The sequence below is a fragment of the Python bivittatus genome, unplaced genomic scaffold, assembly GCF_059951505.1.
Source record: "Python bivittatus isolate LINGU-HERP-01145 unplaced genomic scaffold, Pbiv_v1 ctg000400_np1212, whole genome shotgun sequence".
Taxonomy (NCBI): domain Eukaryota; kingdom Metazoa; phylum Chordata; class Lepidosauria; order Squamata; family Pythonidae; genus Python; species Python bivittatus.
The window spans coordinates 3,552,080-3,579,818 of NW_028277073.1; the positions used below are offsets into that span (position 1 = coordinate 3,552,080).

The 27,739-nt window shown below is 40.5% G+C and overlaps 1 protein-coding gene across 6 annotated transcripts in view; it reads right to left on the reverse strand.

Annotated features, from left to right (window-relative positions):
- Positions 1-20,556, reverse strand: part of HERC4 (HECT and RLD domain containing E3 ubiquitin protein ligase 4) — a 51,225-nt gene extending 30,669 nt beyond the window's left edge. Inside the window, exons 1-9 of one of the 6 annotated variants that reach the window (XM_088144303.1) lie at positions 19,875-20,556; positions 18,794-18,944; positions 14,522-14,613; positions 11,300-11,585; positions 9,544-9,703; positions 7,603-7,679; positions 6,716-6,937; positions 6,201-6,292; positions 1,598-1,728 (exon numbers count right to left, since the gene is read on the reverse strand). In XM_088144303.1, the coding sequence (XP_088000429.1) occupies positions 1,598-1,728; positions 6,201-6,292; positions 6,716-6,937; positions 7,603-7,679; positions 9,544-9,703; positions 11,300-11,525 (908 nt within the window). In that variant the 5' untranslated portion in view covers positions 11,526-11,585; positions 14,522-14,613; positions 18,794-18,944; positions 19,875-20,556. Of the gene's footprint in view, positions 1-1,597; positions 1,729-6,200; positions 6,293-6,715; positions 6,938-7,602; positions 7,680-9,543; positions 9,704-11,299; positions 11,586-14,521; positions 14,614-14,691; positions 18,751-18,793; positions 19,854-19,874 lie in introns of those variants that run through there. The other 5 variants (XM_088144305.1, XM_088144306.1, XM_088144304.1 and 2 more) reach the window with 5 other exon arrangements.
- Between the last annotated feature and the right edge of the window lie 7,183 nt (positions 20,557-27,739).

Consider the following 27,739-nt stretch of genomic DNA (forward strand, 5'->3'; position numbering starts at 1 on the left):
GCAAAGAACAAACAAGGCAATGGAACAGAAGCACTTGTCTTGAAAGAGAAGGTACATGGCTGAGGATATCACTTCTATCATTTAATCCTTAGAATCTGCTGTCTCAGAAAGCAGAAGTTTTACAAATGATTGGATGTCATCTCTCTCCTCTACCTTTTTTACATTTATAGAATGAGAGAAAACCATCTGTGAAATTAACTCAAGATAGCTACAATATCCCATAAGAACATCAACAAGGAATTATATGGCTTCAAAAAAGCACAAAGCTTGCAATCCAGTGAGACAGAAGGTTATTATGCCTATGGAACTACATTGTGCCAATGCAATTAAGTCATCCCTTGGGCCCTATGAATTATTGTGTTGTCTAAATTGTAGCAGCCTTTTCTCTATAACAGCACGTTGCTGGAACCCACAACAAGGTTTCACAACAAGAGTAAATGGTTATTCATTTATTATGTCTATTAGAAGAATGCTTCAAAAAGCATATCCTCATCCTCTAGAAGCCAGTTTCACGTGACATCATTTAATTTACTTCAAGCAAGAATTGTAACCATCCCTCTTAAAAATACCCTTCTGGGCTATAATTTGGATATGTTATACTGTATTTCCTGCTAAGCCATTTTGGTAGTTCTACCAAACCTGCATCTTTATTTTGTAACCTTCCAGTGCTTGATGGATGCCACCTTATAAAGGCACAGGAGATGAGGACACAGCACTGCAGAGTAGAATGTCCTGGGGAGAGCATTCTTGCCTAATATAGTTTAATCTCTCTAGCTACATTCACTTCACGGCTGTTGGTGGAAAATGGATGCAGTTGCCAAATGACCTTATTCTGAATTATTAATTACGATCAGAATCACAGTAAACATACTGAAGAAATAATTACACACTCTAATTAAAAAAATATTTAAAACAAACATAACCAGTTTGCAAATGAGTATCAAATAAATGCTTTATTAAACAAACTAGGAAAAGTTAGTAATCTGTTTCTTTCTTTCTTTATGGCATTTAACTTGGAACAGGATGCCAAGCCAAAAAAACTTCTCACTTCTCCTGCAGTAATTCGTATCTAAAGCTGGGCCAGAGCTCACTTTGAAAAAATTAGACATCTTATGAAGCTTGAAATATATATCCTATATACATACATATATGTACGTATGTCTATTTAATAGCTATGCTTAAGCACATCACAGTGGATGTTTTTTAACTATAAGATTTGAGCCTAGATCCAGAGAGCCAAGTGGAACTATAAGCTTTGAAATAATAACCTGTTTCTGGAGGGGGCTTGCTCCGTCCTTCTGTTAATTCTAGTAACAGTTTCCTACATGTAGATCCACATTATGCATCCAGGTTCAAAAAACCCAACCACATACACACTCTGTTGCCTATCCATTAACTAACCTGGCAGAATTCCATAAACCCAGCAGCTTTCATATATAAATGGATCCCAGACTATTTGAGGCAGCAAGTCCTGTTCTTCTAAAACTGAAAACTGTTATGATAAATAGGTGTAAAATCAATTTAGGTTTGATACTTTCCAAGTTACTGAACAGTGAAATGATTTAATTTTGCAGTTCCATTCTAAGATCAACCTTACCTTCCACATGCAATTTGTGTGACAATGTTCCCCATAAGTTCAAAAACTTTTCTTGGGTTTATCTCATGTGCAGTAGAGTTATGACCTAATTGTCCGTAGCCTCCAGCTCCAAAAGTAAACACTCCACCTTCCTAAAAAATATTTCAAATTGAAATGTAATCTGTCAACATCTCCACTATTTTTTACGCATACAAATACAGTGGTACCTCTACTTACGAACACCCCTACTTAGGAATTTTTCAAGATACGATCAGCTCCAGCCCCAAAAATTTGCCTCTACTTGTGAACTCGCCTCAACTTACGAACCGGATCCGCGGCCATTTTCTGCCTGTTCCACGTGGTCCGTGGCCATTTTTCCACCCGTGCCACGTGGTCCGCGGCCATTTTTCCGCCCGTTCCACGTGGTCCGCGGCCATTTTTCCACCCGTTCCACGTGGTCCGCGGCCATTTTTCCGCCCCTGACACGTGGTCCGCGGCCATTTTTCCGCTCTGCCACGTGGTCAGCGGCTGTTTTTCCGCCCCTGCTGCATGGTCCGCGGACACCGGAACGGATTAACAGTAATTACATTGAATCTTATGGGAAAATTTACTTCGACTTGCGACCAACTCGACTTGCGATCAGAGTCACGGAACGGATTAAATTCATAAGTAAAGGTACCACTGTACCTGTCCAATATGTATAACGGCAAAATAAAATGGCCTAAAAAGGGATTACAGTCATAAATATATATTTCAGATACTAAACAATTTAGTCATACAGTGGGGCAAAAAAGTATTTAGTCAGCCACCAATTGTGCAAGTTCTCCCACTTAAAAAGATGAGAGAGCCCTGTAATTTTCATCATAGGTATACCTCAACTATGAGAGACAAAATGAGAAAAAAAATCCAGAAAATCACATTGTCTAATTTTTAAAGAATTTATTTGCAAATCATGGTGGAAAATAAGTATTTGGTCACTTACAAACAAGCAAGATGTCTGGCTCTCATAGACCTGTAACTACTTCTTTAAGAGGCTCCTCTGTCCTCCACTCGTTACCTGTAGTAATGGCACCTGTTTGACCTTGTTATCAGTATAAAAGACACCTGTCCACAACCTCAAACAGTCACACTCCAAACTCCACTATGGCCAAGACCAAAGAGCTGTCGAAGGATACCAGAAACAAAATTGTAGACCTGCACCAGGCTGGGAAGACTGAATGTGCAATAGGCAAGCAGCTTGGTGTGAAGAAATCAACTGTGGGAGCAAGAATTAGAAAATGGAAGACATACAAGACCACTGATAATCTCCCTCGATCTGGGGCTCCATGCAAGATCTCACCCTGTGGGGTCAAAATGATCACAAGAACGGTGAGCAAAAATCCCAGAACCACACGGGGGGACCTAGTGAGTGACCTGCAGAGAGCTGGGACCAAAGTAACAAAGGCTACCATCAGTAACACACTATGCCGCCAGGGACTCAAATCCTGCAGTGCCAGACGTGTCCCCCTGCTTAAGCCAGTACATGTCTGGGCCTGTCTGAAGTTTGCTAGAGAGCATTTGGATGATCCAGAAGAGGATTGGGAGAATGTCATATGGTCAGATGAAACCAAAGTAGAACGTTTTGGTCTAAACTCAACTCGTTGTGTTTGGAGGAGAGGGAATGCTGAGTTGCATCCAAAGAACACCATACCTACTGTGAAGCATGGGGGTGGAAACATCATGCTTTGGGGCTGTTTTTCTGCAAAGGGACCAGGACAACTGATCTGTGTAAAGGAAAGAATGAATGAATGAATGAATGAATGAATGAATGAATGAATGAATGAATGAGGCCATGTATCATGAGATTTTGAGTGAACACCTCCTTCCATCAGCAAGGCCATTGAAGATGAAACATGGCTGGGTCTTTCAGCATGACAATGATCCCAAACACACTGCCCGGGCAACAAAGGACTGGCTTCGTAAGAAGCATTTCAAGGTCCTGGAGTGGCCTAGCCAGTCTCCAGATCTCAACCCCATGGAAAACCTTTGGAGGGAGTTGAAAGTCCGTGTTGCCCAGCGACAGCCCCAAGACATCACTGCTCTAGAGGAGATCTGCATGGAGGAATGGGCCAAAATACCAGCAACAGTGTGTGAAAACCTTGTGAAGACTTACAGAAAACGTTTGATCTCTGTCATTGCCAACAAAGGATATTTAACAAAGTATTGAGATGAACTTTTGATATTGACCAAATACTTATTTTCCACCATGATTTGCAAATAAATTCTTTAAAAATCAGACAATGTGATTTTCTGGATTTTTTTTCCCATTTTGTCTCTCATAGTTGAGGTATACCTATGATGAAAATTGCAGGCCTCTCTCATCTTTTTAAGTGGGAGAACTTGCACAATTGGTGGCTGACTAAATACTTTTTTGCCCCACTGTATAATGTAAATAAAAAAGGAGTAAAATATGATTACATTGCTTTAATCTTTAACAGTTCTGAGTAATTTACAAATCAGAAAACCCTGATCAAGTGTAAATCAAAGGTGTAAAAATAGTAACTGCAGAAATGTACAAATTTAAGTGGAGTTCCTCACTACCAATTCCCAACCTAGAGCTGGATTATCCCCAGGGCTAATTACAGGTAGTCCTTGCTTAACAACCCTAATTGGGACCGGCAACTCTGCCACTAAGTGAAAACAAGCATTTCACACAATTTTTAACTTGAAATGGCTTTTTTTTTTTACATGAAATATCTTGCTTGTAAGATTGGCCTTTGATAAGACTACACATAGTCCTCACTTAATGACCCTAATTAGGATCAGTGACTCTGCCACTAAGTGAAGCGGTTGCTAATTGGAAAACCATGTGACCACGACTGTGCCTTCTGGCTGGAAAGAGACAAGACTACTCAGTTTCACACCTTCGGCTTCTGTTTGCCTCCTAACCACTCCCCCACCCTTTGGAATGCTCAAGGGCCTGCTTACTGTCTTGTACACATCAAAAGCAATGCAATTACTCAGCAGCCCCGGGCTGGGAGCCACGGGTGTGCTACACAAACAGCTTACCCTTTTTAAATCCCTTTAAATCTGCTCTGGGGGGGAGAGTGTCCACACAAAGGAGAGATTGCCTATAGAAATCGCATGCTTTTTTTCTCTCCTTCCCTCACAGACTGGAAAGATTGGAGAGAGAAAAAAATTCAAAAGATTAAGCTGTTTGCTCTTCAACACATTGAAAGCAATGCAATCACACTGGCAGCGAGAAAGGGTCAGGCAAAGGAGAGATTGACTACAGAAATCACTTCCCCCCCCCCCCCACAGAAGAGTGGAGAGATTGGAGAGAAAGAGATTTTAAGAGAGTACTGTAAGCTGTTTGCTTAGTGTGCCCATGGCTCCCAGCCTCAGGCTGCTGGCACAATCGCATTGCTTTTGATGTGTCCAATCAATTTTTCAAGGAGGGAAAAAAAGGAAAAAAAAACACAAGACAACGTGTGCTGACTGTAATGGCAATTGTGTGACTGAAGGATGCTGCAAAGGTCATAAATGGCTGTACACAGGCCGTAAAGTTATTTTTTCAGCACCGTCGTAACTTCAAGCAAATGGTCAGTAAATGAAGACTACCTGTATATCAAATTCTGCTTTGCAGCAAGTTAAATTAATGATAAAACAGTCAAGTTACTGTCTAGATTTTAAATCAGTACCTTGAGAAGATTCTGAAAATTTATGTACATTGTCCAAGTTGGTGATTTTATTATATGTTTCAAAAAGAGAACACAACTTTAGCATATCAATTGGCCCTATGATCAGGGCTGAAATGTGGGGGCAGGGGGAAAAAGGTGTGCTCAACCCTCTGCCCTGGGTATGGAAGTAGAAAACACAGAAGAACTCTGGTGGCACAGCGCCCTAAGCATAGTTCCCATTGTGAGAGGAAAATTATTAGTAGCCTTCTATATGATTTAATGTTAGTTTTGATTGCATTTAATAAAGCCAAGTTAGCTAAAATGTGACCTGTAGGGCAATACCAGGAAATAAGTAAACTTGCAAGACTAAGCAAACTTGTTGATGGGAACAGACGTGACAGGGACGAATAGAACAGGAAAGTATGGTAAAATTAGCACCAAGGAAGTTATGGTTCAGTTGCTAAACCTAGGAGTCATGTCTGTGGTTTGTGGTTTTTGAGGATAAAAAGGATTGCAACGAGGGGGTCAGTACCCACTTGGTCAAGCTGTCTACCTGACAGCTCGGTCAAGTTGGTCGGCATTGCAACGTGAATCTACGTGGGTGGTCCGCATTGCGGTGTGAATCTAAGTAAATGGTCAGCATTGCAATGTGAATCTAAGTGAGTACCTTGTATGCTATTGGTTAAATTTTACTTGCTTGTTGAACTAACATTTAATAAAGCTTTTAGAACTTTGAAGTAACTTGTTTTATGGTGTGTCTGCCTCCCGTGTTTAACGTGGTTTTTTCCCTGACACCATGGTGATTAGAAGGTAACCATTTTTCAGCATCAGAGTACCAGGAAGCTGCTTAATAGATTTCATTACTAATGCAACCCAATTATATGGAATAAGGCTACCAAGAACTACCAAGTCCTTTACATCGCATCCCAATCCAAAATGTGAAACCAAAGACAGAGAGAACAGACCTTTGTGAGAGCTGCAGTATGATCTTCTCCACAGGAGACATAAACAATTTTTTGGGATCTTAGTGACTTCAGAAGATTGGGGACGTATCTATCTAAAAATTGTAATAATTCATAAATTATAAATTGTAGCAAATTACATACACACACCAATGCAGAAATCATCTCATTTGATATATCACTGCCTGCGATAGGAATTTCAACATAACTTAAAAAGTTCATAATTTCACAGGACATACTGCATCAAGCAGCAGTGCAGGGCAACAGGAAGCAACAATTCAGAAAGATACTTAACATAATTCATTCATCTTTTTGAAAGTGCTATTGTTCTGGCAACTAAGGAATGCAGAGCATTGCCAAGTCATGAACTGCAGTTTAGTATGAGCCACAGCTGATTTCAGCAAGGTTTTGTAATTTAGACAGCCCCCATCTATCGACGCAAATATTTTGAGCACTGAGCAAAACAGAGCCATTTTTATCATAAAAGCTAATTTTAAAATCTGCAATTTAGATCTTACCATTTTCATCATTAAGACCAAGCTGTCCAAATTTGTTTCGTCCCCATCCAAAGATTGCTCCAGAAAGCGTAAGTACAAAACTATGAGCACCGCCTGCTGCTATATGAGCAAAAGGGATCCCTAGTAAAGACTTGATTACTTGTGGAGAGGTCTGTTTTTTAAATTCATAACCTAATCCTAACTGTCCATGCTTGTTCTGACCCCAGGAAAAAACTTCACTTCCTGTTGAAAAAAAAAAAGTAGTTAAAAATCACTGTAAGAATCAAGTTTAAGAATCAAATTATTTCATTCAGGGCAAAATTCAAACAAGGCAGAAAGGATGCAGCAGGAAGAGAGGCACATTCAAAATCATATACAAAAAGAAGACTGAAATTAAAACAGGTGAGGGCAACTTGAGATACTCTCACTCCTAAAAGCTGCCACAAGCTGCCCATCTGTCAAACAGATCACAGTACGAAGAAGAGCTTCTTTTTAAATCTGGAATATGGCACATTGCATAGGCCAATAGAAAATGGACTGGCGGTGATACTGTAGAAAAAGAAATAGGCATGGAACACAGTAGATGCATCTGAGCATAGTTAGATAGATATCTAACCAAATGTTTAATGCTCTTTAATATATTTCATTTCCCTAGCACAGTGTTTCTCAGCCTCAGCAACTTTAAACTGTGCGGACTTCAACTCCCAGAATTCCCAAGCTAGCACATGGGCTAGAGAATTCTGGGAGTTGAAGTCCATACAGCTTAAAATTGCTGAGGTTGAGAAACACTGCCTCAGCAAATGATCAGATACATGCCTTATTATACAGAAAATTTTTGTGTGATCTTAGTGGCAGTGAAAGTATTTTGAAAGTAGACAGATAAAAAAGCAGCTAAGAATGTGGTTTACCTTTAGAGAGTGCAAGGGAATGGTAGTAGCCACAGGCCACCTGCACTATTTGGATGTCTGACAAGCTTTTAATGTTCCTAAGAGAAAACAAGAAAGTATTAAATGAACAGCATTTAAAAAAAAAACAGAAACGTGGAAAACATGACTTCCTTAAGAAAATTGCAAAAATATGTATTAAATACTCAAGGACAACAACCACAGAACATGATTTCTCAATACATAAATAAGAGGTATGACAAGCTTCCAGTTCTGAAGCTACTGTAAATTAACATTTCCTATCCCTTCAGTACCCCAATTTGGACAGCCAAGGTTTGTCCAGGCTAGAGAAGAAACCAGAGTACGAAACCACAATTTGATTCCATTTTATTTTCAATAACTAGAATTTAAATAAACCACACCAAAGTACATTTGGATGTCACAGGAAGTTTAAAATCTAAAGTGAAGGCTATCGATCATTTTCTATTAAATGTAAAAGAACAGGGAGGAACTCTAAATACAGAACTTGAAATTTACCACAACCCACATAGATGAATATGGCTGTATTCCAGTTTAAATACTGAAGAAAACGCTGTAATTTTAGATTAAAATAGAAGTACTACTCTTATCGCTTTTCAAACCTTGGGTTAAAATCAAATGTAATCAAGTATTCATGTCACCAAAACATTTTGATTCATGCAGCACAGATTAGTATATTTAAATCACACTGGGCTTCCATCTTTTTGCAGCCCCAAAGAGAGCCTTCTAGTCCAGTTATATATACTGTGAACTGTTTTGAAGCTGCTCCAAGTTTAACACACGGGACATAATGCAGCAATGCTGTTAAGCTAAGGCCACCTAAAACTCTATTAAGTACTGGAAACTATCTACTATTCTAGACAGCAGTTACCAACTGCGATACATAAATCTTTGTGCTCTGGACAATGGATGTCAGCCAACCATTTTTGCTCCTCCAGGTCCAAATAATAAATCCTCACATATTTTTCAATTGCCCCTAAGACTTAGAAGGAGAGGGAACTTTTGAGAAAAAAGCTTGAATATTAGCGCAAACAAACCATTATTGTCGTAAGTATTCAGCATCTGATTAGGTTGGGGCTTTTTTGTAAACCAATTAAAATAATTTTGGACATCAATACTGTAAGGATATCACATAAATAATTTTTTAAATAAATGAACGTTAAGTTCCACAGCAATTCTACAATGTTTAGGATATTACAATTAAAATGCTGCATGAGTATTAAGGCTATGTGTTGAAAAATATGCTGCTTATGCAGTTTAAGGATGGCAAAATAAATTTCCAAATGTTCTACAGAATAAATAAAACCTCAAGCATATTCCCTTGCTTTTTTGCAATTGTTAAAATGTAAATGAATTCACGACATCACCTCATTCTCATACTAAAATGAAAAAAATGCAACCACCAGTAATGGAAACAAGCCAGTTTTAGGAAAGATATGTCTTGGATGTCAGCTCCAGAAACCCCCCAAAAGCATGGCTAAATCCGAATGTGACAAAGGAGGGAAATCTTTAAATAAACGAGATATTATCAGTACTTCATTTAATTTTAATTAAATCAAATCTAGAGTTCATCTTGGTCCAGTCTACATACAGGAATGAACTATCGTCATGCTACTTAACTTACATTACATTCCCTACCAGAATCTCATAAAGAGTATCAGTGTTTATAAATGCTGTATTTACTTATTACAAAAAGTGGCATGCCGCCTACTCTGAGTATACAGCTAGACTCAAAAGGACATTCTCAGGCAGCCCTAGTAGTTGCTTCAGTATAGCAGCTCTCAAGAGTACATTGATGCAAACTATTTTATAGAAAACTGAATTCGAAAAATTCCAAATGTGCACAGATGAAGCAATCAAAAATAACACAAAGCGAAGGATTTTCCTAAGGGATTTTTAAAACATTATTTGATTATTTTGTCTTACCTGGGGACTCTGGTATATTCCTCAGTGCCAGGTAAACCCAGCTGTCCATCCACAGCAAAACCCCAGGCATAGACTTGGCCCTTGTCATTTAATGCTAACGTGTGTGCTTCTCCGCATGAAACAGTGACAATGTTTTGAGCATCCAAGGCACCAACCTGCTCTGTAATTATCAGTAAAAAGTGGCATTTTATATTAAACAATGGAAATAACAAAAAAGTATGTGCTTACAAACAAATCAGGTCCATTTTATACCAGTTCTGGCCTAAAATAATTCACAATCTGAGAAACCTGTGTCTACTTATTGCATCTAGCAAGGTCTGGATTTTTCATTCTCCGGGATAAGTTTCAAATCCCTATATATTTTCACTCATGGTAAAAACAGCAGCTTCATTAATTTATTGAGTTTTTCTTTAATCAGAAAACTGACAAGGGTTAAATTCTCTCCCTTGTGCCACAGGAACACAATCAGGAGATCACTGAAGCCATTACTAATTAAAAAAACAGAGAAAGGAGACCCTAAACACTGATCTTCTTGAATTAAAGTTAGTTATACCTGCAAATGATTTTCATACGGTTGAAAGCTAAGATCTGAATTGTTTCTAGAGACTATAATATCTAAATTGTTGCTCCAAGACCTTGGGCATCAGTAGCGAATATCATCACAAAATATAACAAACACTGAATATTATACCACCATTGCCCACATAAGCAGTTAATACACAGAGGATTTAACAATAAAAACTATGCCCCATTACCCTCCCCAGAAAACAAAACTGAATTAGAAGATTCATTCTTCCAAAATTTTCCAGACTATAATAAAGCATTTTGGCATTTTTGGCATTTTCTTCAAATATAATACTAAGAGAATTTCACTCAGAGACTGTGATATAAAAGTTAAAAAGAAAAAAAGTAGTTGCCTTTCTTTTTAAGGATCCATTAGTTATTCAGATTAGCCAAAACATTTCAAGGACTACTAGTGTGCCATACTTCCCAAGAAAAGAATTCTGTAGAAACTCATGGATTATTTTTGTAAGGTAAAGCTAAGCAAAATTTATTTTATCACTGCCACTGGTGTGCTGGATCTTCCAAAACATCTGGGTGCTATTTTATCAGATTTTCAGCTTTTGAACTTAAATTGATTGGATTTAATCTACCTCAACTATGAAAAACAAAATAAACAAAATAGTGGGGGTTTTTTCCTTTTAAAACATGCGGCTACTGTACTGGGAAGGACATAATCCTATATATATATATAATCCTATATATATATATATATAATCCTATATATATATATATATATATATATATATGGAAAACTACATAGAGGGACATAATCCTATATATATATATATATATATATATATATGGAAAACTATAGAGGGGGATCTTTTATATCAAACATTTCATAAGATGAAAATGAGTCTGTATCAGCCCCGTCCACATTAAGAGCATTATATATCTTTCCTGGTGTAAATCATACATTTTCAAAATGATGTCCAAGATAAAAGATACCACCATGAAAGACTTAAACATAAGAATACTGGTTGTAGATAAAATTCTTCAAATATAGTATTTTCAAACTCTTAACATCCCTACATAAGCATTCTTTGCTAAAATGTTGCAAAGTTCTATAAATATAAATTATAAATTATTTTGATGCTGCAAATTATTTAGAAGCATTCAAGCATACAAAACTGGTACCAAAATACAGAATCAAAACTGTGCAGATCCAACCAACATTATTTTTTAAACTTACCTGGTCGTTTCCTAGATTTTTCATGACCTAATTGTCCTAAATCATTACATCCACAGGTATATACAGTCCCATCATCCAAGACAAACACAGTATGCCTCAGTCCACAGCCTACATCTTGAACTTTTTTGTTTACAAAGAAGCTGCATCTTCTGGGTTCCAGGACAATCTCTTCATCAATACCCCCCAATCCAAGTTGTCCAAAAGATGCATTTCCCCAACATAACATGTTGCAATTCCTTTCAATATTCTGCCAGTTTCAATGTGCAAAAGTGTTCCGCCAGTATCACTGTCACAGAAGAAAAGGTTAGTCAATAAGGCTTAGCATTTATATCAAGGTACACTACTTCCACCCGTGAATTTTTGTGACTGGCCCAAATAAAATCACGATCACGTGACCACTGGGACCCTGCAATGGCCACAGCAAGAATTTTAGATCTCATTATGTGCAGTCTATACTTTCAAAATGATAGCAAAATGTGTAACTTTAAATATCTGTGTATGTATCTAACTAGAAAGCCAGTTTGGTGTAGTGGTTAAGGCACCAGGCTAGAAACCGGGAGACTGTGAGTTCTAGTCCCACCTAGGCACAAAGCCAGCTGGGTGAACTTGGGCCAGTCACTCTCTCTCAGCCCTAGGAAGGAGGCAATGACAAACTACTTCTGAAATCTTGCCAAGAAAACTGCAGAGACTTGTCCAGGCAGTCATCAAGAGTCATCAATGATTTGAAGGCACCAAAGGGAAAAAAAAAGGTATCTAACTATCTATATACTACTAAAACTCCCATTGTGTTTATCTGTTTGTCTGTTTGCACCCTGAAGCTAGCCCAAATGGTGCATTATACTGCAACAATTTTTGAATCAAGGTAGCTAAAATCCACTAACTTAAAGAATGAGTAAAAAATCCAGGACCCATTACTCCTGTGGAATTGAAATTTACACAATGTTCAGACACATTTTATTTGCAAAGCTGTGGCCACTGCAGGGTCCCGGCGGTCACACGATGGTGATTTCCAAAGCACCCTGCCAGCTTCCCACAAGCAAAGTAAATGGGGAAGCCGGCAGGAAGTTGGAAGTTGCTTCTTCTCTCACTGCTTTTTTGCTCACCTGTGGTCATTCTGTTTATATGTTTAGGCAAGTAAATATTGACTTATTATTGAAGTTCATTTGCCATTACAATTATTTTTCTATTTATGATATATCCTCTTCTTAGATGATCATGAGACCGACCAGCATTGGGGTAAAAAAAATATGGTCAGCCTAAAATTTAATGTTCATTCTGGTCACATCAGACTGCACCACCTTCCTCTCAAAGGATGACCCAATGGGTCACAGGGTTGTCTAGTTTCAAATAATTATGCGAGTTGAAAATCCTTGATCCTGGAACTATCAGAATTTCTTGTGATGGTGCATCATTGTTGTTATTCCTAGAGTAACTTTGCCTTTTAGAGATGTGTCAGGAGTCACACTTGAAAAACAGCCAGGATCAAACCAAAGTCTAATTTGTTTAATTATATTTTATTTTTAACAAACTGAATACATTTAGTGTGACTGCTCCTCACATAGCTAATGATTTCCCTTTATATCACATTAAAAAGTAAAATCTAATAACAACTTCTAGAAGCTCCAAAGGCCACTCCTCGTCCTTTCAGAGAGATGAAGCAGCCCCCAGAGCAGCACCTTTGTGGTAAAGGGTCGTTTCTGCTTCCAAATAATTGCTATTTAGAGGTGATGCAATACTTTTCTAAAGGCTTTTTTTTCAAAGTAGTTTACAAAAATATAGAACTGAAAAAATATTTATACATGCATTAAAATACCATTCTAGTACAATATAGCAACGATTGTTCTCACTTTCAAAAAACCCCAGAGAATTCAATCATATTTTACAAAAGCACAAACAGAACACTAATTGATTAAGATACCTAACAGTGAATCTAAACCAGTTTAATAGCTCATAAATTAAATTCCACAGCTTCTAATTACATCTATTAAATACTGGAATACCTAAACAAACCGTGAAAACACAAAAAGGGTGCAACATAGAATATAGGGCAGTCATCACAAATTAAAAGTTAAAGCAGAGCTTGAATAATAATGCTTGTCAAGGATTTTCAAACTGTGTAATCCAATTTTGGGGAGGCTTGGTGTTAAAGCTTTGAAAAATAACTGCCTATGCTGGAAGACTTGGGCTGCGTAGTCAAATGTTTTCCAAGTTATTAACTTTTAAAGCCATAAACAGCTTAGGATCTGATTATAAGAGGGATCACCTCTTCCATAATGAAACTGCTTGGGCACTAATCTCCAGGCAAAGCCTTCCAAAGTTTCCTCTACTCCAAAAGCTTATTTATCTGGCCTGGCCAAGACAGCCTTTTCCTGCATTGGTCCCAACCTGGGAAATGTACTTTCTCTCAGAAGCCGTGCATGACACTCACTCCTCTTTAAGAAGAGCAGCTAAGCCCTTCTGCTAGATCTTTAAATGGCAACTGTTTTGTTTACGTTTTAATCTTTCTCTCTCTGCATGTATGAATAAGTGTGCACATACACACTTATTCATTTGTATGTCTGTATGCATAAGTTGCCTTGAATGTAATAAAATTATAAAATTATAATAAAAAACCATAAAAAGACTTTTTCTCCAGCCTATTAATTATATACACAACTGAAGATTCACGAAGGAGCCCACCTAACTGCTAAGCAGTATTTTGGAAGTACACTACAACTTTTGAAGTGTTCCTGGACTTGCTCTGGGCACAGAGTAGGAAAGGTGGGGCTTTGGACTAGTTTCCAAAAGGAAACTTGAAACAGGAAAAGGAAATTTGAAACAAAACAGATTAGGCCAACTTGTGGTCTAACTGCAGTTCATGGGATAGTCTTACCCCAAAATTTCCCCCAAGCTGCTCATCTCTGTAATTCAAAGAACTTTACAGAACTTCTTTTATATTTTAAATCTGAAATGCCGCATATCGCACAGACTAATAGAAAATGGACTAGAGTCAAGAGTTTAGAATCAGAAATAGGTATGGGAACACACCAAAAATACCAAGATATTTTGGAGACGTGGAAAACTATTATCCTATCCTACAGCTCACATGTATTTCTCCCATCTGAGCCAATTCCAAATATGACTTTCTGCCCAAACCTAGAATCTTACACATTTATTCCTAGCTAAGCATGATTCAAATATTGCTTTAGACTGAAAGACAGAAGATAAGTAACTAAATCCTACCACATTTAGGAGACATTTAAGATGCTGCTACTTTGAGGAGGGCATAGCAGTATTTATGCATTCATGCCAACAACCGCAAGTACAATTTTAATCTGTTGCAGAAAAATAAACAGATACACATTAATGGAATCCAAATTTGTCCAACCCAAGTAAATAATATACAGTGGTACCTCGGGTCATGAATGCTTCTGTTCATGACCAATTTGGGTCACGAACAGCTCCGTTCGCAAAATTTTGCCTCCGTTCGCGAACGCCAGATCCGGGGACGAACAGGATTCGCGGCTATTTTCCCTCCCGTGACACGTGGTTGTGGCTTCCTGTAGGGAGGGGGACTCTCCTTCCAAGCAATAACCGCCTCCCCACCCGCCTTCCTGTCCTCCACGCCAGAAGTCGCGTCGAGCAAGGTTAGCGTTCTCTCTCTTCGTGCTGTACTTTGTGTCATATTTTTGTAGTTTTAAAAAAAAAAACATATGGTTCAGAACGGATTAACCATAATTACATTGAACCTTATGGGGAAATTTGATTCGGGACGTGACCAAAATTGGTTGGCGACCAAATTCGGAGGGGTCAGAATGGATTAACCGTATTTACATTGAACCTTATGGGGAAATTTGATTTGGGTCGCGACCAATTTGGGTCGCGACCAGAGTCGCGGAACGAATTAAGTTCATGAACCGAGGTACCACTGTACAAATTAACCTCTTGATTAACAGAGCATTTTTAAAAAAAGATTTTCTCAGTGAAAAGACATGGTAAATTTAAGACTTCCATTTAATTAGCAAGAAATTATTTAGAAAAGATAAAATACTAATTAAAGAAACAAAAAGGCCTACTCTGTACTGCAATGGACAAAGTTTCTCCCTCTCTCTAATATTATTGTGCCATAACTCCAGGGAGAATAATCACCAAATATAGTACAGGTAGTCCTCAACTTACGACCATTCGTTCAATGACCGTTCAAAGTTATGATGGCACTGAATGGACTTACAACCTGTGCCCAAAGTCACAGCCATTGTGGCGCCCCCGTGGTCATGTGATCAAAATTTGGGCACTTGGCAGCCCGCCTGTACTTACGATCACGCTTCAACTTTCTGCCTACCTCCCCCACATCTATATCTTTTGGCCCCCTGCTGCTTGCCACACCCCAGGAAGCTGTAGCTGCCACAGCCCAAGCTGCAAAATTTTTTTTAAAAAAGGCAGAAAGCAGCCCCAGACCCACAGCGCACCAAACAGCCCCTTTGCACTGCAGTTCAGGGACTGCTTTTCGCTTTTTTTTTTTGCAGCACAAAGCCCAGCCCCAGCCCAGCCCAGCAGCCAGGCCAGGCATGCCTTGTCAGCAGCAGGAACAAGAAGACAGAAAAAGTCAGAGGTGGCACAGCACAGGGTGGCAGGGGTCTCGGAGTGCAGGGTGGAGAGGGCAACGACAGCTGGCACTGGGCTGGGGCGGCTGCAGCTTCCCGCTGTATGACAAGCAGCCCCAGAGCCACGCATTCTGTGGCTGCATGCCACCCTGCAAGGCAGGGTGCAGAGTGACCAAAAGGGCAGAGATGGTGGGAAAGATAGGCAGGTGGGGGGAGTTGGAGGCAGTCCCTTACCTTACTGAGGCTTGGGACTGGGAGGGACCAAGCTTGGAATGGCTTGGATTGAGAATGGGTACTTACTTAATGACCCAAATTCTCAGTTTATGACGGCAACCAGGACTGCCGGGATTGTGGTTGCTAAGCGATGCGGTCACGTGATGTCTCGCTTTACAACTGCGTCACTTAGCAATGGAAATTCCAGTTCCAATTGTGGTTGTAAGTCAAGGACTACCTGTAAATCCATTTTGCAACTCACAGCATGTGTATTATTTTAAAAACTCATCACTCTCAAACTACTTAGTAAGGACTAATTTTGCAATATGATGACTAGGCATAGTGCAAAGTTAATTTAAGAATCAACAGCAAAGACATGTAAAAACAAGAAAGGTGACAAGATAAATATAAAAATATAATACTGTTAAAAAACAATATATGGATTCTTGAAAGAGAGAAGTTTTAGGTAAACTGGGATTTACATAAAGTTATTTAAAACTCTGTACATATCATAATACCCATAAAAATCAATCCCCGCATTTTTCAATATCTTAAAGAAAATTTTAAAAAATCAGTATCAATATCACTGGTGTCTTACAGATTAAGAAAGGGCTATAATATAGCTTTTTTAGTGCAGAATAGTGTTTCTCGCCCTATACAACTTTAAGATGTGTAGACTTCAACTCCCAGCATGTTGAGAAAGTTGCTAAGGTTGAAAAACACTGGTATAGAAGATAGTCTATCTTTTTTTAATCATATCTGTGTGCCAGGGAGAAAATGCCCTCTTAGAGCAGTTTTGAACAGCTAAAGTTTAAAATACAAGACTGCCATTTTAGAATCAACCATATGTTACCCTTAAAAAGCTCTGGTTTAAACTGTTATTCCATTTGCTGATAACACCTACAATGGATATAGTAGCATAATCTCTACTCCAAATCTTTATCCAGGAATAAGCCCCACTGAAAACATGGGCTCTCACTGAATTAACCTCTATGAATGCACTGTAAACATTTGTTTGACTTCGTTAAACATTTACAAAAATCTCTTAGCAATAATAATAGGTATAAGTCTGATAACAGTTTTATTCCATTTCCAGGAATTAAGGTTTTATTTTATTCATGCACCTAAGAATTCTGAAAAGACCTTCTGTATAAACTTAGAGCTTTCCAGAAGCCTACACTGCATGAATCATTCTTGCAACATCACTTACCTATAACATAGTTTTGTACTTTACTTAAGATGAATAAGAATACTCTAATCCCCACCTCATTATGTAAGACTAAAAACTAAAATAAAAAAAATACTTTTATTCCACCATCTTTTAAACAGATATGTATTGATCTTTAATGTTTATTGCACATCATTACACATTTTCTTTTTCTTTTTTAAAGCATCATTATAATTTTGGTAACTAGAAGTGATTTGGAAACAAAAGTATACATAAGACAGTTGACGAATAACTGCCAGCTTTGGGCTAAAAACAGCAAAGAGACAGATTCTGAAATTTCTACTTTAAAAGTCACCATGTCCTATATTTTAAAATTATTCTCCTTGTTCTAGAATCTCTCTCATGTCTACCTCAATTAAGCCCTCAACTTCAGTTCAACATTCCCAAGTCTTAGCTCTGCATATTTCATCAATTAACGCTGCCCTGCATATTCTCATTACTCATGTAAATGTGTCACTGTGCTATATAACTTATCCATATAAATAAGGATGATATCATATATTAGTGTTCTTGACACAGAAGAAATAGTAGTATCTACTGTAGAAAACAGACCTTTGAGCATAATGATACCACTGTTAGGTGCAACTGGAGACATGTCTTAATGATGGCAGTTTTTGTTCTCACTTCCACAGGATCAGAAAAATATTGTTACTCAGCATTTTCTGACGTGACTATGGAACTAATACGTACATATTTAAATGCTCCTAACATAGGCACATATATAAAAGAGCTGTTCTCACCACAACTCCTATAAGCAGGGATGGTATCGCTTCTGCATTTTCTTTTGAATTATCTACATTATTCTGTAATTAAATAGTGAGTACTAGTAGTCCCCAGTTTAAGAACGAGTTCCATCCCAAGGTCTGTCCTTAAATCAAATTTGTATGTAAGCCGGAAGAGTATTATTGTATAATACTGTATAAGTAGTACTGCACGTGTAAGTAAATAAGTAAATAAGTAAGTAAATAAATAAATAAGTAGTATTGTGTAATTAACTTGAACCATTGTGTATTTAACGCGAATCATTGTGTATTTTACTCTAATTTTGCTACAATAGGCTCTGTTCTTAACTATGGGTTGTATTTAACTGGGGGTTCTTAACTCGGGGACTACAGTAATGCTAAGGACAGTCAGCACCTAGACCACACTTGATCTTCCTATCTGAGTTTTACAGACCCTAACCCTATACCAAACTCCTTTTCAAACAGTTTAATGTTGGTAGCTGGAATTACAAAGCCACTCTGAACAATAGAGAATTATAAACTATATGTCTGAAACTCAATATATTAAGCACCTGTTGTAGACAGAATAAAAAAGGAGAAATGCTTTGATGTGATATTTCTAAGGTTTCCATTATTACATATTAACGGGAACCTCTCTCATAAAAAGAGCATTAGTTTATTAAACTCTAAGATTATACTACTATATGCACTTATGTGGAAGTAAGTTTCCAAACATAATGGGACTTACCAAGGAATCATCTGAGTAATAGGATATACAGAACAGTTTTGTATACCTTGGAAGAAGGCCACGTGCAAGAAAAAAAATATTAGACAGCAAGTTTCGTGTCTTTCACAACAGAGCAGGTCCCAAGCAAAAGGTTCAGGTACTGTAGCTGAGACTGAGGCAATGAAAAAGAACAAGTATGGACTGAACCACATAACTGCAATCCAATGCTCCCTTACTTAGAAGTAAGCTCCGCTGAGAACAACCTGACTTACTTCCAAATAAGAAGCTGAGCTATATGATTTATCAAACCACACGCTTTTAAATCATGATGGAACAGTGCCCAAAACAAAGGGGGCATGCCCCCCTCAATGGTATTTTATACTTTTTCTTCAGATTTCACTTTTCACCCCCAAAACGACCATCTGCAGCCATTTTACCCGTGGAAGCAAAACAAAAAGCATGCAGGCATTTGCTCACGAAGAAGTCAGCCTGGATTTCTGGCCAACTGGGGAAGAAGACAACCACAAGCAGGAGAGTGTTCAATGAAAGCCAAGGCCCCCCAACCCCTTATTTCTCCCAGCAGATGCCAGTGGGAAGAACATGTCCGGGAAGATAAGCCCGATCAGCACACGCCCTCTCATCTCCTCCGGCAACTGGGAGGCTGCCAGTTTTGAACTTGGGGGCAGCCTTACAACAGGGCTGGGAGCAACCCACGGCTTAATTTGGGCTGGGGGGGAGCCAGGTTTTCCCCTTTGCTGGCTCCTTGGCGCCCACACTCCTGGCATCTCCGCGGCTTGGGGCCCAAAAGGGCCTGCAGTTCTTCGGAAGGGGCTTCCTTCCCTCCCCCTTCAATCAACGGGGGGAGGACGAGCCGTCAGAAGTCCCGGCTCGGCCTGCGCCCAGTGGCGCTCCCCAGAAGGCCTCCCCGCCGGGGCCGAGAGGAGGGGAGCGGCCGGCGGAGAGCTTTCCCCGGGCTGCCCCGCCGAGCCCCCAGAGGAGAAGAGGCGCCCGCCGAGCCCCAGCTCCACCCGCGCCTCCCCTCGCTGCCCCGCGGCCTGCTCTCCCCTCCGCGCCGGGCAGCCACCCGCCCGGCTGGACTCACCGCGGCCGGCGCAGCTCCCTCCCGTCTCGGGAGGGTAAGCGGCGAGGCTGCCTCCCGGCCGGGCTCGCCAACGCTACGAAACAGGCCCAGAAGCGCCGGCTCGGCACGCGCAACGCGCAAGCGCCTCGCCCGCTCGCGGAGGGCCCCGATAGGACGGGAGGCGCTGCACGGCAGCCCTTCCCAGCGCGCCCGAGGGAGAGGCGGCGCGGGCGCCTTCTGCTCCCGCCGCGGCCCGGGGCTCGCCCCTGGACCGCGGGGCCCGCGCGGCGCGGGCCCTGGGCGCTGCCTCCTGCGTGGAGCGCCGCTCCCGGGCCGCCGAAGACCGGGCAGCCCCTGCGAGCGCAAAGCTGGCCGGGCTCCGCTGCGGGCCCGGCGGGCGCAGCGGAGACCCAGCCTTGGCACGGGCGGGCTGGGCCGCGAACGGCCGAGGGCGACCCCGAGGCCGCTCCAGAGAGGCCGGCAGCTGGCCGGCCCTTCGCTGCCCTCTGGTGGTTATCCGGATCGCGGCAATACACCGGGCTTTGCAAGCGCGGTGCGAGCTGTTGCGCGGTCGCAGCCCGCTGGTCTCACTCCCGTCCGGGGGCGGCTCGTGCAGGCCAGCCCCGGGCCCCCAGGCGGCCGTGCGCCCTCGGATAGGGCACAACTGCTGAGCAAAGCTGGTCTGGGCCTCCGGTCGGCGAAGTTTCCTCTGAGGGCTGGAACAGGAGGGAATTACTGTCGTACAGAAATCAGCAACTGATCTGGGTGGTGTCATTTAGGATTGAAAGTTCATTTGGAAGTCAACCTAAATCCCATCATTGGGAGGGAGAAATGACTGATTCCAGAGTGATTGCGAGCAAGCTATTAGCATCTCCTGCACGGACAGTGAATGGCCGTCACGCCATCTGCATGCGTTAAAGTGTTTCTCAAGCTTGGCAACTTTAAGCCGTGTGGACCTCAACTCCCAGAATTCCCCAGCCAGCATGCAACACTGCATTAGATGGATACCTGTATCTTGCAAAACAGAAGCGTGGTTTTGGAGTCGCGTTCCTTTCCTGTGATCAGCCTACATACTGTAATCCTACTCCTGTGTATTGGATGTGGGGACTCATCCAAGGGCATCATAATAGGTGTGAGTGGCCCAAGCAGGTATCAAATCTTCCATTGCAAATCAGTGGGTAAACTATCATCAGTAAGAAGGACTAAAACATGACTCTAATCTTTGAATCTCTTAGACTGGGTGGGAATCATCTGGGCCAGCACAAAACACCCTAAATTCTCCTCTTTGTTAAGTGTGCATCAGGTAAGGAGGCATTTAGGGCACTGCATGCCTTTTGCCCATTGATTTCCTTTCCCTGGCTTAATACAGGGACCTAGAGAAATCTGTTTACACCCCTGGCATGATGGTGCACTACTGTATTCTGATAGTCTGCTGTAGTAAAATGACGTATTTATAAATCCGATGATGAATAGAAACTGTAGCTCTATAGATAACAGATTCCTCTCCCTTTTATATTTTTGTTCTAGTATGAGCAATTCATATATCCAGCAGGTGCTATATTAGAAGAATGAACTAACCTGCCTTCCACCTATGTTTTTGTAAGGGTTTATTTTAATTGCTGTTATTGTTTTTAATTCTGTAACTAATTAAACATCTTTTAAATTATCATAAGGGTTGATTTTATTGGATCAGTAGCCTAATTTGTAATAAATGCATCAAGATATAGCAGAACCCTTTCATAGGCCTCTTCTGTTGATATATAAGCAAGCGACTTCTGTGTGGCATGAAGCTGCAGGCATGAAGAACTGATAACTCTCTAGAAATTATATTGTATCTTGCATCAGCTCCAGATAGCATAGCCAACATCAACAATGTCCAATAGCCTTCCTTCACCAGCCAAAGCATTTTCTCATTTATTTTCTGTTTTGGCTGTTTAAAAAGCATCCTTTTGATTTCAGGGTTACCTAGGCAGGTAACCTCCTGGCTGGATCAAGAAATCCCAGCCAGCCAAGAATATGATAATGGCACAATTGGCAAATGCTTCCTTCTTGTTCTTGTTCTGAAACAGCTACGTTGCCAGCAGTTGCTTTCTGACCCCAATTCAAGGTGTTCCCTTTGCAGTATGAAGCCTGATACAGCTTATACCCCAGTGGCATGCAGGACCACCTATTCCTGTCCTTTCACTCCACACTAACAATTCCACGAGGCACCTCTTGTGGGTTCCACCACAGATACTTCTGACATCAATAGCAGAGTCTGCTCTTCCAGTGGTGGGTCCCATTTGGTGGAACAAACTGCTAGAGGAGTTGAGTCGGCTCCCAAACTTTTAATAGTGCTTACTCAGGGGTCGAAACCTATCTTTTACCTGGGGCTTTTCATCTTTTAGAGGTTTGTAACATCTTGTTTTAATGTTAGTGTTAGAACGTTTTAATGGTTTTAGAATTTTATATATGTTAGGCATGTGCTTTCAAAAGCCCCTCTGGGCAGGTGGAGGGGGTAGCATGTACATCTATTTGTCAATAAATATGTGGAATATAACTATCACTGTAGTCTCTTTGACCTTGGAATAACGTCAGGGGAAAAAAGGCAGCGCCAAGTCAAAAAACCGGTCAGGACTACAACAAATCAGGGCTAACATAAGAGGTGTGATGTACGAAGGGGAGAAAGGATAGTTTTGGAAACAAAGTGGTGGGGAAAAGGGTGTTACTGGTGGTTAGTGACTTCTTGGGCACAAGGTCTTTCTGGCTCTGGGTCTGAGGGGAAAGAATAATTCTGTAAGTAGATTCAGCACCCGGCTTGGCAAGTTAAGCAGAGTTGGGCATGATTAGTGCCTAGGCTTGCAGGACTGCAGGGCAGACTGGAAAGTTGGAAAACATCCTTGGGGATGGTCATGGCAGACCATCTCCATACTTTCCCCTACAGGATTGCATGGATGCCTAGACATCGGTACAAAACCACGATGATGTCAAATGCATCATGGCGTCATTGTGCAAATGATGTAATTTATGTCATTGGCATCATTATGTCATGACACACGTGACATCACTTGCCCTTCCTCTCGGACACCATGCGTGGATGTGACCCTCAGATTGTCAAGCGTCAAGTTTGACTCAGAAATGTCTTTACTTAGTTACTGGAGTGCAAATAGCTTGCATGTACGTTCTATCTGTATTTTTCTGAATAAAGCATATATTGTAACAAATATATCTCCAGCAGAAATAAATTCATGTCTAGGCACTGTTTTGCTTCACAGGCAATTCTCAGATATTTCAAGCCTTGAAACATCTAGCTGCAAATGAGTTTCCACAATATGTTTAAGAGCAATCCGTAAATCCCACAATGTCTGCTCAGATCCCCATCTGTGAGGCTGAGAAGTCCCTTGCTTCTCATATTATGGGCTGTTTGTAAAACTCCTAAGGTTGGATTATACCTCTATGAATCTTCACAACGTTAAAACTCAGAGTTTAGAACATTTCAGAAAGAATATTTTGAGTATCAAATCTGAAAATAAAATTTGGAAGGAAATGGTAAGCAATTTTATCAATTACAAAGAATGTTACATTATCACAATGCATTGATTCATGTTTGCATCTATCCTTAGTTGTGGAAGCTCACTGGGTGACTTGGCCAAGTTGCTTTCTTGCAACCCAACCTATTTCACAGTGTTGCTGTTGTTAAAGGTGGAGGAGGAAAAACCATCTTCACTTCCTTGAGCTTCTGCACAGAAATTTACATGCATTATGTTTTGAATTATATTAAATAATTTAAATATGCTACATTGTGATGCCTAAGAAAATAACTCTGGGACAGAAGTTTCAGCTTCCAAGACTGAGAGATCATGACAAACAGAATAGTACTGTAGATATTTCCTTCTGTTAATATACTACAGCCCTTTATTAAGGAATGTTTTCAGCTAGGGTCACAGGATCTGCCAAAAAGAGGTTTGACATGGCTACGAAAAGGTTCTTGGGGAGATAGCAGAAGTTAATCATCTATTTCCTCCATGGCAGAAAATGTAACCTGCTGTTTTGAGTATTCTTTGCTGTAGTGGGGACTTTTTAATCAAAGGGTACCTTTTTTTTCAGCTGAGGACCATACTTAGCTTTTCAGTAGCATACCAGGAACAGTGTTCAAAAAGCATGTAGGGAAGGGCTCTGGAAGGGCACTGGTTGGGGCAAGACAAAAAGTTAGTTTGATTTCACTTCTTTTCAAATAAAATTAAGCTAAAATTAAGTTGGATTTAATTTTCATTAAGTAAGTACAGATTACTTTCATAGTGTTACTAAAGTTACTAATATAGCCAAGAGTCTCCTGTCACTTCAAATATTACAATTTGTCAGGACGTTTGGATGGTGGTGGGTGCAGCAACTCAGGCATTATTTATTCTTGCTGTATGAAATACGTTTTGCTTTAGGTGATGATCCATTTATTGTTTGGATCACTCCGAATGCAACTTCTGGCAGATTAAGACAAAGATGGGATAAAGTTTTCCCCAATTTGTTGACATGCAGTTCTGTTGGGATTTCAGCTCTCTAAATCTGGCATCTAACCATGGGCTGGGCTCATCAAAAGGCTTCCCCCAAATGGGGGGAAATTACAATAAAATGTAGGGAAAACTTTGATAATTCCAGAGTTAAAGTCTACTGGGTTTTCAACACATTTGTTTAACATTTATGTTGTTGGAGCCCAGCAGCCATAGAGACAACTCCAACTGAACTATGAATACTGTTACAAGCTGGTCTATCCATTGAATTAAGCCATGGTTTATCTGACCATTGATTATTGAATAACCATAATGGTCTAGCTTCATACAAGATGCTGAGCCAAAATAAAACCACCTTGCGGCATGATATATGATCCTGGTGTGGTCTTTGCCACATATTCATACTCAGTGAAGTTCCTAAGGCTCTGCTTCGTTAGTCACAACAGAGTCTTCAGTATATATCCTATTTTTCCAATCAAGAAGAAAACTATATAATCATTGTGGCTTGGCGGTCATGAGCATTGTAGGCGTTGTAGGCATAGGCATCCTGTGGTATTGAAAGCTACTGAGAGATCAAGGAACACAAGGATGGATGAACCACCCCATCCCAATTCCTCCAAAGGTCATTGATAATTGCAACCAATGCCATGTCTGCACTGTGCCTCAGTTTGAAACCCAATTGAAATAAGTCCAGATAATCCATTTCCTCTGAGATCCTCTGTAGCTGCCATCTGACCACTTTTTCCACAATCTTCCCCACAGAGAGAAGATTGGGGACTGGACCATAACTGTTCAGAAAGATGTTGTGGGGGTATGTGTGGATGAATAAGTGACTCAGGGTCAAGGTAGGCATGAGTTGAAATTCATAATTGTAATACACTTGTGATTCTTTTTTTTTTTTAAGGCAAGTATGATGATAAAAAAATGCCAATTAATAGCATCTCTTATTTTCTCCTCTTATGACAAGAAGGGAATAATGACAGAAGGGGAAAAAATTGTTAGGCCATTTCTTCCTGTGCAGTATAGGACCAGCAAACATCTCCTTGGCCATACCTAGAGATGTGAAAGTCCTCAAAAGTGGAACATTTTTTTTTCTATCTTCCCTCTGTCACCCGTAAAATGGAGACAGATGGATCAGTGATGAACAAAATATTTATAGTAAGGCGTGCATATTTTGAAATCCTTTATGCCCCAAAGAGACCTCTAAATGAAAGAAGAACATATAATTCCCTATGCAAAAGCAAGGTTAAGATGTTTTTCTACCTCCAGAGAACACTTTTCAACAAATTGGAAAAACTATTAGATTTATTAAAAAGTGAATTCAATATGCCTGTTTGTAATTCACAGTAAGCACACCACCAAACTTGAGTTTGGCTCCTGGTGACTACCTGGACACAAGCAACAATACACAGGAGTGGTTTATTCCTGACTTCTTCAGGGACATTTTCTGGCCCCCAGTCCTGGAATTCCCTAGAGGTCTTGTGAGACTAGGCTGAAGCTGCCATAACCTAAAGATGGAGCAGGCATGTAAGCAGAGAGGACAAAAACCAGGAATCTTGTCTATGAGATCCCTTCTGGGAGGTAGATAAGAAGGAAGCAAGTTGTTGAGGAAACAAAGGACCTGAACCAGACAAAAGAAGTTGGGCCTGATCACATGGAAACCTCACCCCAATCCCATCAACAGCTGCCAGACTTGTGAATCAACAAAGCAAGGACTTTTGGGGATAAAAGAGGTCCCAAAGCCTGCCCACTTTAAGTCCTCTGAGTCTTCTGAGTCAGCTGAGTCATCTTTGGATCCAGACTTGGCGGCTTCCATCCCTCTACCTAGTGCCTGGCAGCCTAGTTGGGAAGGACGTGGGTAAGTGTGGATGAGCATGTGTGTGTGTACATGCATGAGAAAGAGCAAATGTACCTTGCAACCAGTGAAGTTTTGCTGTTACTTTAAATTCATTGGGTCTCAGTGTATTACAAAGAACCTCTTGTGCCTCAGTGTTCAGTTGAAAATGATTTGCGTGTGTCCCTAATTATTTCCGGGCTGTTGACCAGGGCTGTGTGTTTTGTGTGCTCCAGCCGCACCTATCTGGAAAACCCAGGTAGAAAGCAAAGGGGGCTGACAAGATCCGTGTGCCTCAACAGGCTGTGAGTGAGTGAGTGGGTGACCATAAGCCGAACCTGAGAGCAGTGTGTGTAACAGTCTCCCATCCAAGTACTAATCAAACCCAATCCTGCTTAACTTTGAAAGCTAGGTAAGGGTTGCCTGGTGCTGCCACCTGCTGAGAAGTCTGTACTTATTATAAAGATTAACTATATTTTTAAATGCAAGATGCTAAACATGATATTTATGAGCAAGGTTGTACACAGTGCATGGACCTGTAAAGGTTTTTTAAAATATATATATAATTTTTCCATTTTTTCCCCCTAAGAATTTCCCCCCATGCCTGATGTATATGCATACAAGATGTACACATATATCCACTCCCATCAATTCAACAATGCCATCTAACAGATCCAGGAAGCAGGCCTTCTTGATTGCTGCCCCCCCCCCCTCATCTTGCCCACCTTCAAGCAGTCTTGAAAAACCTGGTTCTGTTCCCAAGACTTGGGTGAGGTTGTCTGGGCATATCTGTTTTAGATGGGGATGACACTCTGATAAGTTATGTTTGCTTGTTCCCCACATATCCCTGTTGTGTTTTTATACAATGCTTTGTGTTTGTTTTATGTATAATATTGTTGTCTTTTAATCTCATGAAGTCACCCACATTGATTTGGAAAATTTGGAAATCTGACACACATAAAGACACATATATACAAACACAGAGAGACACAGAGCACAGGTATGGTTTATAATGCATAGGGCCATATCAGGGCCATCTTGAGGATATGGTCAGAAGAGACAATATGGTAGCCACAAAGGTGTGGTGGAGCTTCGATCACACCATCATGGTCTCCATCTTGACTTTTTTGACCATACTGTGAGGAAACCCCTGAAGGAAGATCAAACTAAGGACATCCAAAGAAATTATGAAAGTAAGAATATTGAAACTGGGTGTGAAGTCTCAATGGCAGTGTTTCTCAACCTTGGCAACTTGAAGACATGTGGACTTCAACTCCCAGAATTCCCCAATTCTGGGAGTTGAAGTCCACACACCTTCAAGTTGCCAAGGTTGAGAAATACTGCTCTATAGGGACCAGAGAAGAGACATTTGCTCCCCAGGGCAGATGACAAATACTGTATAGTTATGTGCATTTCTATGAACTATCAAGCGCTGCTGAGTGGCAGAGCAAGGTGGGACCCCAGGTCTTCTTTGCTCTGAAAAACAGCAGTGCCACACGCTGCTGGCTTTGAAAGGACACCTTATCTTTCCACGGCCCTGTGATGAAGTAACCTAAAATTAGCCTCCT